This window comes from Bos mutus, chromosome 25, assembly GCF_027580195.1.
Source record: "Bos mutus isolate GX-2022 chromosome 25, NWIPB_WYAK_1.1, whole genome shotgun sequence".
In the NCBI taxonomy this organism is placed as follows: domain Eukaryota; kingdom Metazoa; phylum Chordata; class Mammalia; order Artiodactyla; family Bovidae; genus Bos; species Bos mutus.
The window spans coordinates 4,812,550-4,828,837 of record NC_091641.1 but is presented as its reverse complement, the minus strand read 5'-3'; the positions used below and the strand labels follow the sequence as shown (position 1 = coordinate 4,828,837).

Here is a 16,288-nt window from a genome sequence, read left to right as displayed (position 1 = left end):
CATGGGTTCGATCCCTGGTCGGGGAACTAAGATCCCACATGTTGCCTGGCGCGGCCAGAAAATAGAAAAAAAAGAAATGAGCATCACGGGATAAGTGGTGAGCGCAGTGTTACAAACGGCGGCTCGCACAGCCACACGGCCCAGCCTTCAGAGCCTACGGTCACTCACCGTGCACCCAATTTGGGACACACCTCTTAACCTCAGTTTCCTGATTTTAAACATGGGGGCTGAAGTCCCCACTGCAAAATGGTCACCGAGACTCTGTACCCCTGCAAACCGCATGGCGTTTGCTGAGCCGCCGTCAGGCAACACGGGGTTTCCTCATGCCTGTGTGCGCTTCCTCTGAGCTGCCCAGGCACAGAGCCGGGCGAGTCGTCCGTTCATGGCACGCTGCTTCCCTTCTTTATACACGGGGGTAGATTCTTCGCATCTTCTGGATAAAATCTGTTTTACTGATCAGTCATCTCCCCCCACCCATTATACGGATCCATTTTCAATTGTAGTTGTATGGGTTTTCACTATAAATTCTAAGTTTATGTTATCAAATCCATTAATCGCATCATTAATGTGATTTTGTGTTCAAGACCCTCAGAAGTGAATCGCATCTCAGGTTTCTAAACGTTCTTCCTTGACTCAGGTGACATTTGCTGTGACTCATTTCCCTCCGACTGCGGCAGCTTATTCCACAGCAGCAATCACGCAAGGGCTCCATTCTCCGTAATTCTGTTTTGCTCATGTGCTAAGTGCTGTCACACGGCGCACAAGAAGGGTCTGCACGCGCCTTAAGGCCCTGACGCTACTCCTGCTTTGACTCCTTCTTGAGTCGGCGGCGTCGTGTGCTGCGCCCGAGGTGTCCGCGCCGTCACGGCCTTCTCCTGCCGCGCCTTTTCGCCCCTGCAGTCAGCCTGCTCAGCCCGCCTCCTGCTCCCACTAAGAGCCCCCGCGGTGTCGTCGTGTAAGCCCCACCGCTCGGTGGAGGAGGGTTTCAGGAAGGCCTTCCGCTTGCCTGTTACTCCTCTGCTCTGAGTGCTTCAGAGAGAAGCTCTGTCTCTAAAGGCCGTTTGAAGATCAGATCTCAGCGGACAGATGAGCTGAGCTGCCGGAGATTATACTCACCCAGCCAGCATCAGGCCTTTTCTCTGCCAGAGTCCGAACAAAATCCGGGCCCTGTGGTAAGCAGATCGAGAGATGAAGACGAGGTGCGCTGGGCCTCCCCCGCCGGGGGCCGCCTGCATCCGGCACCGCGTCCCGGGTCCCGCACTTACTCGGGACGCGTCCAGAAGCTGCTCGATCTGCCGGTCCTTTCTGCTGTTTTCCTCTTCAAGGCGCCGAAGCTTCGTTCTCATCAGATCCACATCACTCTTTTGCATGTTTAGTGACTGAAGGAAAGAAGGGCCACACACACACACACCGCGCACACACAGCATCGGGTGAGACACGGAGACGGAGGGGGGCGTTCAAAGCGCCTGGTTCCCGAGCGGGCGCTGCGTGCGCAGAGGGCGAGGCAGGTCTGGACGTTACCGTGGAGGTTGGGGCTGGGGGGCAGACACCCCGTCAGGTGCAGGGCGACCCAGGCAACCAGGAACCCTGCCCCCTAAAATGCGAGCAGCGCCCCCGCCGCAGACGAGCGCCGCTCACAAACGGCACGGCCAGTGGCAGTCCTGGGGGCCGTGGGAGAGTTCCTCACGTCACAAACGGTCACGGGCTAACGTCTGCTCAAGACTCATCCTCAACTAAGGCTCAGCGGGTCAGAGCGCCGGTCCCCACACGTTTATCTGTGGGTGAATTTCCCACCCATCTGCGGTGAATTTAGAAGGAAGACTGTCGATTTTTCATAAAACTAAGTTTATTCACTGTTTACAACTATCCTGTATTTTGAAATGATGTCCTTCCTATTACACCAGACACGTGTGGTCCTTTGAGGAAATGCTCACGGGAGGGGACTTCTAACAGCCTCACTTAAGGAAACTTTCTCCTGGTCCGGGGAACCCCACGGCTGGGAAAGTGTCAGGTTAAGTCAGCGCGTGTGAGCCTCGTCCAGAAATGCCCACGGGGTCAGCCAGCACTGGAGCTGACCGGCTTCCAGCACAGCCTGGACCCGAATTAGCCAATCATCTTGGAGACGTCCTGTCAAGGGACTCACAGTGCTCAGCAGAGTCTGAGCATCAGAACAGACCTGGCCTGGCCACTGGAGAGACAGTCGGGCGTCCACCCACTGCGGGCAGTCGGGAAAGCCGGCCAGCGGCTGCAGCCGGCGGGAGAGATGCTTGGCCCTCAGGGCCCGTTTCGTGAATTAATCAGTTAACGCCCATTCACTGGGAAAGACAAGAAATCCGATAACGGGAATTCTGCTCCCAGGAATACCTACCCTGCTCAGCATAGCTAAGAACACTGCACTAAAGCCCTCTCATGGATTACTGCGTTGAACCCTCACAAAACCCCATGAAGCTGCACTTATGACCCTCCCCATTTTCAACAGCACACTGAGACGTCACTTGCCAGAGAAAAACCACCCTGTGCCCCTGCCCCCGGGGCAGCAGAGTGCTGAAGATAAACCCTCCCCTCGGAAGGGAGGAGGAGGCCCGTGTACTTGGAATAAGGCAGTGATCCCACTCAGAGACCCGCTTCCAGCCCCAAGAAGGCTCCCCCTGAGTGTCGCCACCCCGAGGACGCAGGGCTCTTAGTCACCTCCCCGGGTGAGGACCCTGCAGCTCCCACAGGAGGGCTGTCGTGTACGGGGACCCTCGCCCAAGGTGGCTTCCGGGCTCTCGTGTGCTCTGGGCACGCCGGCTGCCAGCACCCTGCTTGACCTCATGCCAGACGGGTCCCAGCTCTACTGGCGGGGGGCGGAGCGCAGCCTATGAACAGACCCGTGTCACGGACGGGCAGGGCCCCCCGAGTCTCCGGGCGGCACCAAGAGCCGGGCGCGGCGTAGGGGGGCGAGACGGGGACAAGGGTGAGGCCGCTCACCTTGGGGCGGTTTGCGCTCTGGGGGCGGCAGCACGGGTTATGCAAATGGAGCCGCGGCCCCAGGAGGTAGGCGACCTTGCACATCCTGGGTCTTTTAGAGGTAAACCCTGGATACACTACGAGCCTCAAGGCCATCACCTCTCTCACGGGAGCATCGAGACAGAGCCACTGAGAGCTGTGAAATGCCATGAGTGCCGAAGAATAATGCAAACGGGAAGTTACTGATCACAGTAACAGCCAAAGAAAGACTCATCCTAACGCCAGGGCTCGGGGCGCAAAGGGAAATAACCTTGTCCCCCTGGGGCTGTCCCCCCAGGGAGACCCAGAGCTTGCTGGCTGACCGCAGTCCAGGCTCCCTCGCTGCTGGCGGGTGGCCCCCCAGGAGCCAGCGTCTCCCAGCTGCTCAGGCGCCCGGCCAGGGCTTAAACTCGGTGTCACCCTGCAACCCCTGCTCTTCCCACGGGACACACCCCGGCACAGGTGTGGCCCCCCATCCACGTGACCGGGGCCCTCCCCGCTTAACAGTCGCAGAGGACGGGCGGGAACTCTACCTTCTTCAGCTCAATGATCTCGTCATACATGTCCTCCTTCTCTCTGTAGACGGGGTTCCCCGGAACGTAACCTGCGGGGAGACACACAGCCCTCTGAAAAGAAGAAGGAACGCTGGACTATACCTTAAGGGAAACCTGGAGGTTAATAAAATTATCTTTAAAAAAAACAATAAAAAAAGAACAAATGCATTTCAACATTTTTAACCTGATTATGGTCTTTCCCCAGAAGTAAGAAAACCCAAACAGGTATTGATTTGGAAAGAAGAAGCAAAAGAAAACTAAAAGATGTGAACACAGGACTTAATTACACTCAGAGGATTAAAGGGGAGCTGTTGTTGTTAAGTCACTAAGTCGTGTCCAACTCTTTTGCAATCCCGAGGACTGTAGCCCACCAGGATCCTCTGTCCATGGGATTCTCCAAGTAAGAATACTGGAGTGGGTAGTCATTCCCTTCTCCAAGGGATCTTCCTGATTGAACCTGGGTCTCCCGCACTGGCAGGCAGATTCTCTACCACTGAGCCACCAGGGAAGCCCATGTGTTCATCTACAAAAGGATTAAAGGAGGGAGTCACAAAGAAAAGCCGTGTCTTTAGACTTGAAGCCGCAAACAAACAGTCAAAAACAAACGCAATGGCATCATCATGCAGGTGCCAGCAGCCGGCCCTGCGCCCACCGTCGGCACAGTGCCCGGGGCACTCTGCTTCAGCGCGGTACCTAATGGGGACAGGACTCTAAAGCACGTAAGCCTGAAACAGCAATGCCGGCCAGCAGCGCCGCAAGGCGACCAGCCCGGCCACCGGGACAAGGCTTCTCGGGGCTTCCCACGGCGCCGACGAAAGGGCAGTGGACGCTGGGGAGCAGGCGTGCGGACTCGGGCCGGACAGGAAGACAGCAGCACGACACCAGCCGGCCCTGCTTTGTGAGATTTGGGCTGTCTATCATCCTCGCAGCTTTCATTTCTAAGATCGTTTGCACAACCCGTTTCATGACGACTCCAGGGAGGCAGACACCACTGAAGCCAGGGATGACGTCTCCCTCCACAGCAGGAAAGCCACCCTCCAGGAGGCAGCAGGGACCTTCAGGACACTCGGCGGCCGCCTGTGGGGGGCCCGCCCCTCACTCTGCAGAGCACCCCCAAGTCCCCCGCCCGGCCTCGTGGCCGTGTCACCGCGGCGAGCTCACCATGGCTGGCAGAACGCCTGAGGTTTGACCTCTTCATTCTCAAGGCTTCGGTCACAAAGTCGGGGGCGCTGCTGGGGGAGTGGGTCCAGGCACAGTCCAAGGTGAGGTCTGAAGTCAGGGCTGGGGTCAGACTGCCTGGTTTGAACGTGCACGGTTTTAACGCGACAGGTACGAGCAGACACAACGGACGGCGCTGCCTCTCGTAACCGGGCTCGGGGGGTTGAAGGAAGCTCACGGGACCCGTGGTGTATGAGCAATGTTCAGCCACCGGCCCCAAGATCAGCAAAGCCCTCCCTGTGGTGCCTGCCCACTTCCAGGCTGCGCATGTGCCTAGCACATCCCCTTCCAAGTTGCCGGCATGACCTCAACCGGCTCACAAGACTCCCAAAGCTGTTGGGAGGAGCGTCTGTGACCCACCACAGCCAGCCCCACTCAGACAGGCCGAGACCCACAAGAGCAAACGTCAGAGGTCGCACACACTCGGAGTGTGCGCCTCAAGGCGCCACGTCCTTGACAAGGTCAGAAATGGAGTCTTTCAGACAAGGCGCATTCAAAGCTCTGTGTCGTCAGCACCTGGGACCGGGCGCTGCTCGTGAGCAGGAGGGTCTATTTCTTTCCTTCTTTTTAAGGAGGGCTCTACTTCCGAGGGGCGCGTGGGTACCTTGCTTGGAGCTTCCCAGACACAGCTTCTGGGGCGTTAAGGACATCCGGCCCCCGAGAGGCATGCTCGCCGCGGTCCTCAGAGATCTCCAGGAGGCCACCTTCCTCGGTTTAGAGTGATAAGGTGACTCTAGAAAGGCAACACATGGTTTTAGAGGTGCAGAACACTGTGCCCCCCAACATCTGTGCTTCAGAAAGACAAAGACGGTACAGGGAAACACAACCGCCCCAGATGAGCACATTCCGGCAAAAATAAAAAAATACGGAAAAATACGGTTATGTTTATATACTCACATTTGCTTTTTAAATTTTATTATAAAGAAGTAACTGGAATTGATTTTAAAATATGAGCCTGAAGTTGTACCAATATTACAGTAGTTAATTTCCCATTTTCTCCCCCAGGGCATTTTTTTATTTTGTCACCAAAACAAAGGAAGGGTTTTAAAATTATATTTTAATCTGGAATTTTGCTGCTTCACATAAAATATAGAAATTGTGCAAATTTATGCAAAACCAAGTTGTTCATAAAACATGCTTATATTTCTTAAATACCAAAGCAATTTATATCTGTAGAAGGTCCTGAGATTCTAAATCTAATGCATTTAGTTATTAAAATTTCTAAGATTTTTCCATGGCTTATGGAATTTATGGAAAATTCCCCTTTATCATTTAGGATGTGGGAGTAAAGACACATTGGGCCCTGAGGCGTTTCCACTCACCCAGGACCACTGTGCTCACTCCCAGGGTATTTGGAAGGTCTTCCAAACTTTAAACATGCATTTAAGTGCATATTTATGAAGGTATATTAGTGATCAGGAAAAAAAACCCACAAACGACATTTCCCTCCTAAATGTACAGGGTTTATCAATAAATAGTGAGAATTCCACAATATGCACGCCCATGGATAAAGCTGCAAAGCAGAGGGACTCAGCTGGTGGTTCCTGCTGGTGGCTGACGCTGCGGAACAATGAACACGGAGGGGCCAGAAGCCTCGCCACCTCGGAGCACGGGGAGGACCGGAAGCCTCAGCACACGGGGACTACAAACCCTGGAGACCCAGAGTGGGCAGTTGTTCAGTCGCTAAGTCGTGTCCGACTCTTTGAGACCCCATGGACTGTAGCCCGCCAGGCTTCCCTGTCTTCCACTCTCTCCTGGAGTTTGCTCAAATTCACGGGCACTGAGTCAGTGATGCCATCTAACCATCTCATCTTCCGCCGCCCCCTTCTCCTCCTGCCCTCAACCTTTCCCAGCATCTGGTCTTTGCCCATGAGTCGGCTCTTTGTGTCAGATGGCCAGTACTGGGCAGTAGAGACACATTTATGAAGTGAACGGGACAGCCTGGGTTCCTGCTGTTGTGGCTCGGAAATCAGACAGGGGTACACCTATTAAGGGAATGTTAGGAGTTAGAACTGGACATGGAATAACAGACTGGTTCCAAATAGGAAAAGGAGTCCATCAAGGCTACATATTGTCACCCTGCTTATTTAACTTATATACAGAGTACATCATGAGAAACGCTGGGCTGGAGGAAGCACAAGCTGGAATCAAGATTGCCGGGAGAAATATCAATAACCTCAGACATGCAGATGACACCACCCTTATGGCAGAAAGTGAAGAGGAACAAAAAAGCCTCTTGATGAAAGTGAAAGAGGAGAGTGAAAAAGTTGCCCTGAAGTTCAACATTCAGAAAACTAAGATCATGGCATCTGGTCCCATCACTTCATGGTAAATAGATGGGGAAACAGTGGAAACAGTGTCAGACTTTATTTTTCTGGGCTCCAAAATCACTGAAGATGTTGATTGCAGCCATGAAATTAAAAGACACTTGCTCCTTGGAAGGAAAGTTATGACCAATTTAGACAGCATATTAAAAAGCAGAGACATTACTTTGTCAACAAAGGTCCGTCTAGTCAAGGCTATGCTTTTTCCAGTAGTTATGTATGGATGTGAGAGTTGGATTATAAAGAAAGCTGAGCGCTGAAGAATTGATGCTTTTCAACTGTGGTTTTGGAGAAGACTCTAGAGTCCCTTGGACTGCAAGGAGATCCAGCCAGTCCATCCTAAAGGAGATCAGTTGTGGGTGTTCACTGGAAGGACTGATGTTGAAGCTGAAACTCCAATACTTTGGCCACCTGAGGCGAAGAGCTGCCTCATTGGAAAAGACCCTGATGCTGGGAGGGATTGGGGGCCGGAGGAGAAGGGGACGACAGAGGATGAGATAGTTGGATGGTATCACCGACTCAATGGACATGGGTTTGGGTGGACTCTGGAAGTTGGTGATGGACAGGGAGGCCTGATGTGCTGCAGTTCACAGGGTCGCAAAGAGTCGGACACGACTGAGCGACTGAACTGAACTGAACTGAGGAGCTTGGGATGGGGGGGGTGTGGGGGAGGGGACACAGTGCATCCTGCAGTGAGCAGGGGGCCTGGGATCAGCCCTGGTGCCTGGACAGGCGTCCGGTGTGGCTCGGGGAGGGCCCGGGGGCTGGGGGAAAGCACCTACTTGGTGGTTTTGATGCTTTGGGGGCTCTGGCCACCCTAAATTACGCAAAACACACCTCTGACATTTACAGAAGCCAAGATAAAACAATTAGATTACTAGTACTTTCAGCACGTGAAGTGCTTGGCTCCCAGTAAGTAAGGGTAGCGGAAGAGGCCTCACACTCACCTTGGTGACGCCTTCTGGACAAAAGGGTCCAAACAGAACAGTCTGCAAGAGAAGCCTAACACACCAAAGCCCACACGCTCACTTTGCATCAATTCCCGATTTGCTCCACAGGAGGAGGCCAGAATATTCAAAGTCCACACGGCTAGATGTTTTTAAATTAACTTCTGCTGGAGTAGAGCCGCTTCACCGTGCCGCGGCGTCTCTGCCGCGCAGCAAAGCGCAGCCGCTGCACTAGCGCCAGGTCACTCGGCCGTGCCCGGCTCCCTGCGACTCGGGGCTGCAGCCCGCCAGGCTCCTCTGTCCGTGGGATTCTCCAGGCGAGAACACTGCAGTGGGTTTCCACGCTCTCCTCCAGGGGGTCTTCCCGACCCAGGGGTAGAACCCGCCGTCTCTTGCGTCTCCTGCGTTGGCAGGCAGGTTCTTTACCACTAGCGCCACCCGGGAAGCCCACATGCACGTATATCTACTCTTTTTTGGATTTCCTTCCCAAATAGGCCACCACAGAGCGCTGAGCGGAGCTGCCTGTGCTGTGCGGTCGGTTCTTGCTGGTGCGTATACGTCGGGCCCACCTGCCGGCTCATCCCACCCCCGTTACCCTCCGTGGTTTCCATGTCTGTTCTCGACGTCCGTGTCTGCCTCTGCGTTGCAGTTAAGTTCGCTAGGTGGTTCCTTTCTAACGCTTATACTTATTTGTACTACAAAACGTGCTTTCTTTTCTTTGCAGGAATTTATCTTTCTATGTATGTTTTTCTTGGGCTCATATGAAAGTTCATCTGTATTCTCTGACTGTGTCATACATAAGACAGTATGTTTGACTGTATATATGTATATAAGAAATGTAAATACACACACGTGAGTATGTAATAAAGCCAGGCAAAGCCACAGGCTTTTCGGCAGCAAAAGAAAGCTGACATAGGATCTGATTGGTCACAAAGAGCTTGGGAAGCATAAAATTCAGTATATCGCCCAGATGAACTCTTTGTGTCTCAAGAACAAATCCTGTGTTTCCCTCACTCTGGCAGCTCAAGAAGGAGAACACAAGAGGCCATTGCTGTGCCCTGGGGCTGGGGGCTCACTGGTGCAGGGAGGGCTCAGGACCTCTGCCCCACGGGGCCTCCGCCCACAGGGACGCCTGCAGAGGGCGAAGACCTGGGAGTGAGCCCCAGCACGAGACGGAGCCAAGGGGCAGAAGGACGTGCATCAGTGGTCCTGCATATTCAGAGAAGACAGACGCAGCTGAGCCTCCTACCAGGACACCCGGGCAGGAGGCCTTCTGAGAACCTCTTCCGAGCCAAGCTGGTCATACTTACTCAGGGATGTGGGTGGAGGTTTGTGGAAACTTTTCTTTTTTGCTTTCTGAAAGAAAGAAGAGATGGTTGAGCCTTCTCAGGCAGCCAGTACGGCCCCAGCCACGCAGCATAGGAGTGCTCAGAATGGGGGGAGGCGGGTGGGTGGTGGATTAAGCGGCCAACACCAAGAGACCAAGCAGAGTGCGAGCGGAGGGCAGGGAGGCACCCCTGACACAGGAGTGGGCAGCCCAGGGGAGGCGCCCCCGACACAGAGTGTGGCCAGCAGGCCCCAGAGATGGAGGTGGGGGGACGCCCACAGGTGAGACGTGAGATGGGGGCGCGGGGCAGCGCTGGCCCATCTGGAGGACACCCCCGACAGCCTGGGCCACACGCGGAGCTGGGCACCACCCAGGCTCGCCCCCGGGGCCCCTTCCACGCCTCCACCCTCCGCTTCACTCCAAACGGGAAATCTCGCTCAGGACACTGAGATCCCGGGAGACTGGTTCAGATCCATGGATCCCTCTCATTCCCGGGAGCATCTTGGCCGTGTCCTGAGTGTTGAGGAGGAAACTCTGCAGAGGCCCTGCTCCTCAGACCACGGACCCTGGAGTCCTCAGAGCTGCGGGGGCAGGAACGCGCTGGGCTCTTTCTCACACCTCCCTGCTCTGCTCTCTCCCCTCCACACAGGGCTCAGGGGCTGGGGGCGTGCAGGCCAAAGCCAGACTGCTGGCAAGGAGCTTGTGGTCAGCCTCAAATGCGCTCTGCTCACACTGACTTCTGTCGAAGTCCTAAAGTTATCGTCTCAGCTGTACAGATCTGGCCGAGGGCATCTGGAACCTGTGATCTGGCCCTGAATGCAGCGTCTGTGGGGAGACCCGCGGGAGTCGGCGGGTAAACGGAACACCAGCCCTCCGACTGCACTCACCGTGTCAGAGTCAGAGTCAAAGGTGATCGCAGACAGACTGTCATCCCCCTGGAGGAAGAGACGCAACAGTGAAACCGTCGGGCACCACTCGGTGCCACGGCCACACTCACAAGGTGGAAACAGCTGGGCTGAGCTGCGGGGGAGAGCCCCGCATCCAGCAGGAGGGGACAGAACACTCGGAGTTGGTGGCGGCTGGTTCGGTCCACCGCATCCGAAGGGACGGTGCAGACACGAAGCCAAACTCTGCTGGTGGGGCGGCTCCAGCCCTGTCAGTCCAGCAAGAGTGTCTCCACAGAATCGACAGACGACTTGAAGTACAGTTGCTTTAAAAGATCCTTTTCCAGTATAGGTTATTGCAAGACACTGAATAGAGATCCCCGCGCCATATGGGAAGCCTCCATTTTTTCTCTGTCTTATAGTAGGGTCTGCTAATCTTGCACTCCCAGTTTATCCCTCCCCCAGTGAACGGTTCTTGATAAAAGCATTCCATCGTTGCATCAGAGCACAAGGAACTCACGACTGCACCCCGGTGAGAGTGATCAGGGCCACCCCGCACCACCAGCGCACGCCTTATCTTCGTGTACAGAGGTTCCTGCCTCTGGTTCCAGCGATCTGGCGCACGGAGCACAGTAAAATCTGTACTATCCTCAGTGCTAGCATGTCCAGGAGATAAGGGAGCTTGCTCAAGTGGGTGACGTGTCTGTGTTAATGTACTTAGGCTTACATCCTAAAAAGAGAGAAAGCAGAACGACTTTTCAAATCCTTTCCCTAGACTATTATCGTTAAGAGACTATATTGTTGTTTAGTCTCTCAGTCGTGTCCAACTCCTTGCAACCCCAAGGACTGTAGCCCGCCAGGCTCCCCTGTCCATGAGATTCTCCAGGCAAGGATACTGGAGTGGGTTGCCATTTCCTTCTCCAGGGGAGCTTCCCGACCCAGGGATCGAACCCGTGTCTCCTGCACTGGCAGGTGGATTCTGAGGTACAAACGGCAAACGACAAGTATACTGCAGAGCACAGGGAATTCTACTCGGGGTACCGTGGTGACCTAATGGGAAGGAAATCCAAAGAAGAGGGGACGTGTGAACAGGTGTGGCTGACTCACTTTACTGCACAGAAGAAAGTAACACAACGAGGTATGGGAACCATACTCCAATACAAAAATTTTTTAAAGTAGCAAGTGACAGTTACAGAGGAAAGTCTTCATTTAACAAACTGCACGAGAATGACGTGGAAAGCTCAAGCGGGGGGACCAGGGCGGCGAGGTGAAGGCCGTCTCAGCCCCAGCGTCACAGCACAGGCCCGCCAGCCAGCAAGGGGAGCTGTGGACAGTCCCACGGGAAAGCGGCAACACTTTCTCGTGTCAACACTTGTCACAACTCTGTTCTGAATAAAACCGTGATGACTTTTCAAGGACCTGAAATTTCAACAAAGGAAGGAGGTGGCCTGGGGGGTGAACAAAACCAGGTGGGCTCACGCACTCCATCGCGTCCCCCCAGTCAGCCCCCGAGTCTGCTCCTCCCCGTCCCGCCGAAGGAACTAAACAAGTGGAACACTGTCAGCACCTGAGCTCACCGAGCAGCCCTAGACCCATCCCTTCAGCACAGGCCACGCACAGTATCCGAGAAACAAAAGAGCACGTAAGGGTCAAGGTCAGTTCTTCCTCTGCAAGCAGGACCGGAGCCTGCGCGGATTCCTACAGGCGCGTGCACGCAAACCTCGTGCGGGGGACTCTGGGGCGGTGGCTGGCGGGCAGTGTGGGGGTTCCCAAAAGGCCTGGGGCAGCAACGTGGCCCCGCGTCAGCTGTGCGAGGCTGGTCGCGCCACGGACCCCTCCGCGTCTCAGCTTCCTCGGTGACAAGGACACGTTCTCCCGTCGGGATTTTAAGCATTAAATCGACATTAACTAAGACACTGGGGGAAGAGACATACTGTCCAGAATGAGATGCTGGAACATACAGGGTTTTGATTCTCAGTGAATGGGGGGGAGGCAGGGATGCCTTCACAGAGGGGTCATCTCCCAGGACGGTCGGGTGAGGAGCCCGGAAGGCCCGCCCCTCAACCAACAACCATCTAACAGAAGAGCCCACAAAGCAATCAATCTTCATCGGTTAGTGAAGATAATCAATGCATCTTTCATTCCAGAAAATCTACTAAGTCAGGGGCCCCTTGGCTCCCCAAGGACTGAAGTGACCCGAGTGCAGTCCTGCAGGCGGGCGGGTGTAGTCGAGACCCCAGGGCTGGGTGCTTAGGGTGTGAGCTCCTCCCCAGACACTGCAGGCTAAGACCCCCACGTCTTTGGGGTGGGAGCTCCATGCAGGGAGGGGCCGATCCAGAAGGAGCACCGCTCAGGGGAGACACCCCTGCCCTGCTGTGCCGGGGACCAGGGGCCCTTCTCCAGAAGAGGCAGGACGGCAGCTGTGCCCGGGGGACTGATGGCACAGTTCCACCTGCCTGGCTCCTTTGCCAATGAAGACAAAGTGGGGAGCGAGCTGGGGCCCCCAGCTCCGGGGTCACGGCTGCAGAAAGCTCACTGAAGAGCAGCTGCTAGTCGAAGAGCCCAGAAGCGCCCTCCTGGGGCGGCAGTCAAGCCTGAGGGTCAGGGAGGCTGGGGGCAAGGAGTGGAGTGCAGCCTCTGGGCAGACATGGAAACCGCCCCCGCCCGGCACCCAGGCCAACCAGAGGGTGTGAGCCCCGGTGGTAACCAAACCCTGGCAGAATGGGGGACCCCCCTGGCCCGAGAGCAGACCTCAGGGAGCCAGGCTTAAAAACCACTGACGGGAGCTTCCCTGGCAGTCCAGGGCTGAAGACGGGGCGCTTTCACCGCAGGGGACACGGGTTCGACCCCTGGTCGGGGAACTAAGATCCCATGTGCTGCGTGCCCGAAGCGCGGCCAAAATAATAAAAAAGGAGTATGAAGACAGATATCCCAGGAGGGCTGGAGGACCACGGCACGTCCAAGGCTGCCCTCAGGAGAGATGGAGGGGAGAACCACGCACGGGTTCCTGGCTGCGCGTGGGCAAAGCTGTAAACCCCTGAATGGCGACAGCCGCCTGCACACACACGCACACGCAGGGGCACGCACACGCAATGAGTAACGGCAGAAATCTGACTGACCCAGGGGGTGAAACAACCTCTGACCAACAAGTGGCCTCTGCTGCCCCAAGGGTAACCCCAAGGTAGTTGGGCTAAAGGATTTTTTAAAAGTCTGAGCAGGGAAACAGGCTGCACAGTGTGGGGACGACAACTTCAGAGAAATATCAGCCAAGTCCCTCCCCAAATAAACAAACTGGGGGGAGGAGGCGTGGGATAAGCTGTAATGTATTATCTAAATGTTGCGGGGGGGGGGCGGGGGGTGAGCTGCGGTAATATATTAACTAAAGGTCAAGTTTTCAACAAAAAGACTGAGATAACAGAGGAACAGGAAAAGTGCGACCGACATTACAGTCGTACAGGGAGACAGCAGGCGATGGAAGCTCCGTCTGAAGGGCCCCGCTGCAGGCTCGGCGTGCGCAGGCTTCAGGGCAGCCACCTCTGTAAGTTCAGAGGAGGGCTGTGGTGGGGCTGGGGAGGACGGTGAGGCGGGACAGCCCAGTGGATGCAAGCAAGAGGTCTGGCATGGGGCGGGAGCGGGGGGCCTTGGAGCAGGTGACGGAGAACCTCGGGAGCAGGAAATGCTCTACAGATGCTCCTACCCTGTTCTGGAACCTGGAAGCCCTTCACCGGGGACCCCAGCACCGTACGTGCCCCGTGAGGTGCACGAGCAAGTCCAGAGGCGGCTCTGCTCCCAGTGCCTGCCCTCGAGGGTCTCGTCTGGTTGAGAACAGATGTCGGCTCAGCAGGGAAACCGCCAGTCAGCCAGGGCCAACGGCTGCCAGCCTCCTCGCAGGGCGCTGGCGCTGGCCCCTCCCACGGGACTGCGCTCCTGTGGACCACGGCACGCGGGCACCCGGGTGGTCTCAGAGCCAGCGTGTGTCAGGGGCTTGACAAACGCTTCTGTGCGTAAGAACCGTTAGAGCAGCGTGGTTACCAATAGCACAAGGTGAAAACAATGGAGGAAAAGCAAGAAGTGTTAGTTACTCAGTCGTGCCTGACTCTTTGCGACCCCATGGACTGTAGCCCACCAGGCTCCTCTGTCCAGGAGAGTCTTCAGGCAAGAAAACTGGAGTGGGTTGCTATTCCCTTCTGGGGATCTTCCCAACCAAGGGATGGAACCCAGGTCTCCTGTATTATAGGCAGATTTTTAACTGTCTGAGCCAACAGGGAAGTCCAAAAGTAAGGGAATGGAGAGTTAAAACAAGAGTGTCCTATCAGGTTAGAACCTCTTGATGAAAATGAAAGAGGAGAGTGAAAAAGTTGGCTTAAAACTCAACATTCGGAAAACTAAGACCATGGCATCTGGTCCCATCAATTCATGGCAAATAGATGGGGAAACAATGTAAACAGTGAGAGACTTTATTTTTGGGGGGCTCCCAAAGCACTGCAGATGGTGACCATCGCCATGAAATTAAAAGATGCTTGCTCTTTGGAAGAAAAGTTTTGACCAACCTAGACAGCATATTAAAAAGCGGAGACATTACTTGGCTGACAAGGGTCCATCTAGTCAAAGCTACGGTTTTTCCAGTCTTCGTGTATGGATGTGAGAGTTGGACTATAAAGAAGGCTGACTGCCAAAGAATTGACTCTTTTGAACTGTGGTGTTGGAGAAGACTCTTGAGAGTCCCTTGGCCTGCAAGGAGATCCAACCAGTCCATCCTAAAGGAAATCAGTCCTAAATATTCATTGGAAGGACTGATGCTAAAGCTGAAACTGCAATCCTTTGGCCACCTGATTCGAAGAACTGACTCATCTGAAAAGACCCTGATGCTGGGAAAGATTGAAGCCGGGAGGAGAAGGGAATGTCAGAGGATGAGATGGCTGGATGGCATCACCGACTTAACGGACATGAGTTTGAGTAGCTCCGGGAGTTGGTGATGGACAGGGAGGCCTGGCACGCTGCAGTCCATGGGTCGCAAAGAGTCGGACACGACTGAGTGACTGAACTGATTAGGTTATTTTAAAAAATATTATCTTTCCATTTTTGCATGAATTATACTTGTGAAGACTTTACACATGTATTTATTTATTTTGGCTGTGCTGCAGGTCACATGGGACCCTAGCTTCCTGACCAGGGATCAAACCCATGTCCCCTGCAGTGGAGGCTCAAGGGTCCTAGTCGCTGGACCTCCGGGGAATTCACAAGTTAGAGTTTTATTTTTTCATTTTATTTATTTAAAAAACTTTTCTTTTGTTCTTTGGCTATGTTGGGTCTTAGTTGCAGCACGCAGGGCATGCGGAATCTTTTTAGTGGTGACATGTGGGATCTTTAGCTGTGGCATGTGAACTCTTAGTCCTGGCACTTGGACCCTAGTTTCCTGACCAGGGGTCGAACCCAGACCCCCTGCATTGGGAGCGAAGAGCCTTAGCCACTGGACCCACCATGGAAGTCCCCCAAATTAAGAGTTTAAAAATTTTTTAAAGTGAAGTACAGTTGATTTACTATATTAGCTTCAGGTGTACAGTAAAGTGATTTAGTTATATACATACTTTTTTCCAGATTCTTTTCCATTATAGGTTATAAGATATTAAATGTAGCCTGTGCTACACAGTCAGTCCTTGCTGTTTAGAATTCAGCTTTTTGAGATTCCATATGGAAGTGAGATCATACAGCATTTGTCTTTATCTGTTTGATGCATTTCTCTCTCTCTTAAACTGAAGTACAGCTGATTTACAACGCTGCGTCAGTTACAGGGGTGCAACAGAGTGATTCAGTTATACGTATACACAAACTTAGCTTTTAAAACATGTTTTTGAAAACGTAGGTATGGGAAGATGCTAGCAGTAAATTAAACGGCAAGAATTACAAAACAATATAAACAGGATCCCAAGTTTTAAAAGCCATATGGGAAGAAAAAATGTTGAAAAAAATATCAGAAAGAAATATACTAAACACTAACTGGTTTTCTGCAGGCAGTTAGATTACAGGTCATTGACTTTCTTTTCTG

At 54.0% G+C, this 16,288-nt stretch overlaps 1 protein-coding gene across 10 annotated transcripts in view; it reads right to left on the bottom strand.

Moving 5' to 3' along the window:
- Positions 1-16,288, bottom strand: part of IQCE (IQ motif containing E) — a 40,335-nt gene that overhangs the window by 22,606 nt on the left and 1,441 nt on the right. For 4 of the 10 annotated variants that reach the window (XR_011462668.1, XM_070362860.1, XM_070362857.1 and 1 more), the window contains exons 2-8: positions 10,246-10,293; positions 9,342-9,387; positions 5,365-5,493; positions 4,704-4,838; positions 3,522-3,592; positions 1,266-1,379; positions 1,117-1,167 (exon numbers count right to left, since the gene is read on the bottom strand). Coding sequence is in view for 9 of the 10 variants with exons in the window: in XM_070362860.1 (XP_070218961.1) it covers positions 1,117-1,167; positions 1,266-1,379; positions 3,522-3,592; positions 4,704-4,838; positions 5,365-5,493; positions 9,342-9,387; positions 10,246-10,293 (594 nt within the window). In the remaining variant the exon portion in view is untranslated. Of the gene's footprint in view, positions 1-1,116; positions 1,168-1,265; positions 1,380-3,521; positions 3,593-4,703; positions 4,839-5,364; positions 5,494-9,341; positions 9,388-10,245; positions 10,294-16,288 lie in introns of those variants that run through there. The other 6 variants (XM_070362859.1, XM_070362861.1, XM_070362862.1 and 3 more) reach the window with 6 other exon arrangements.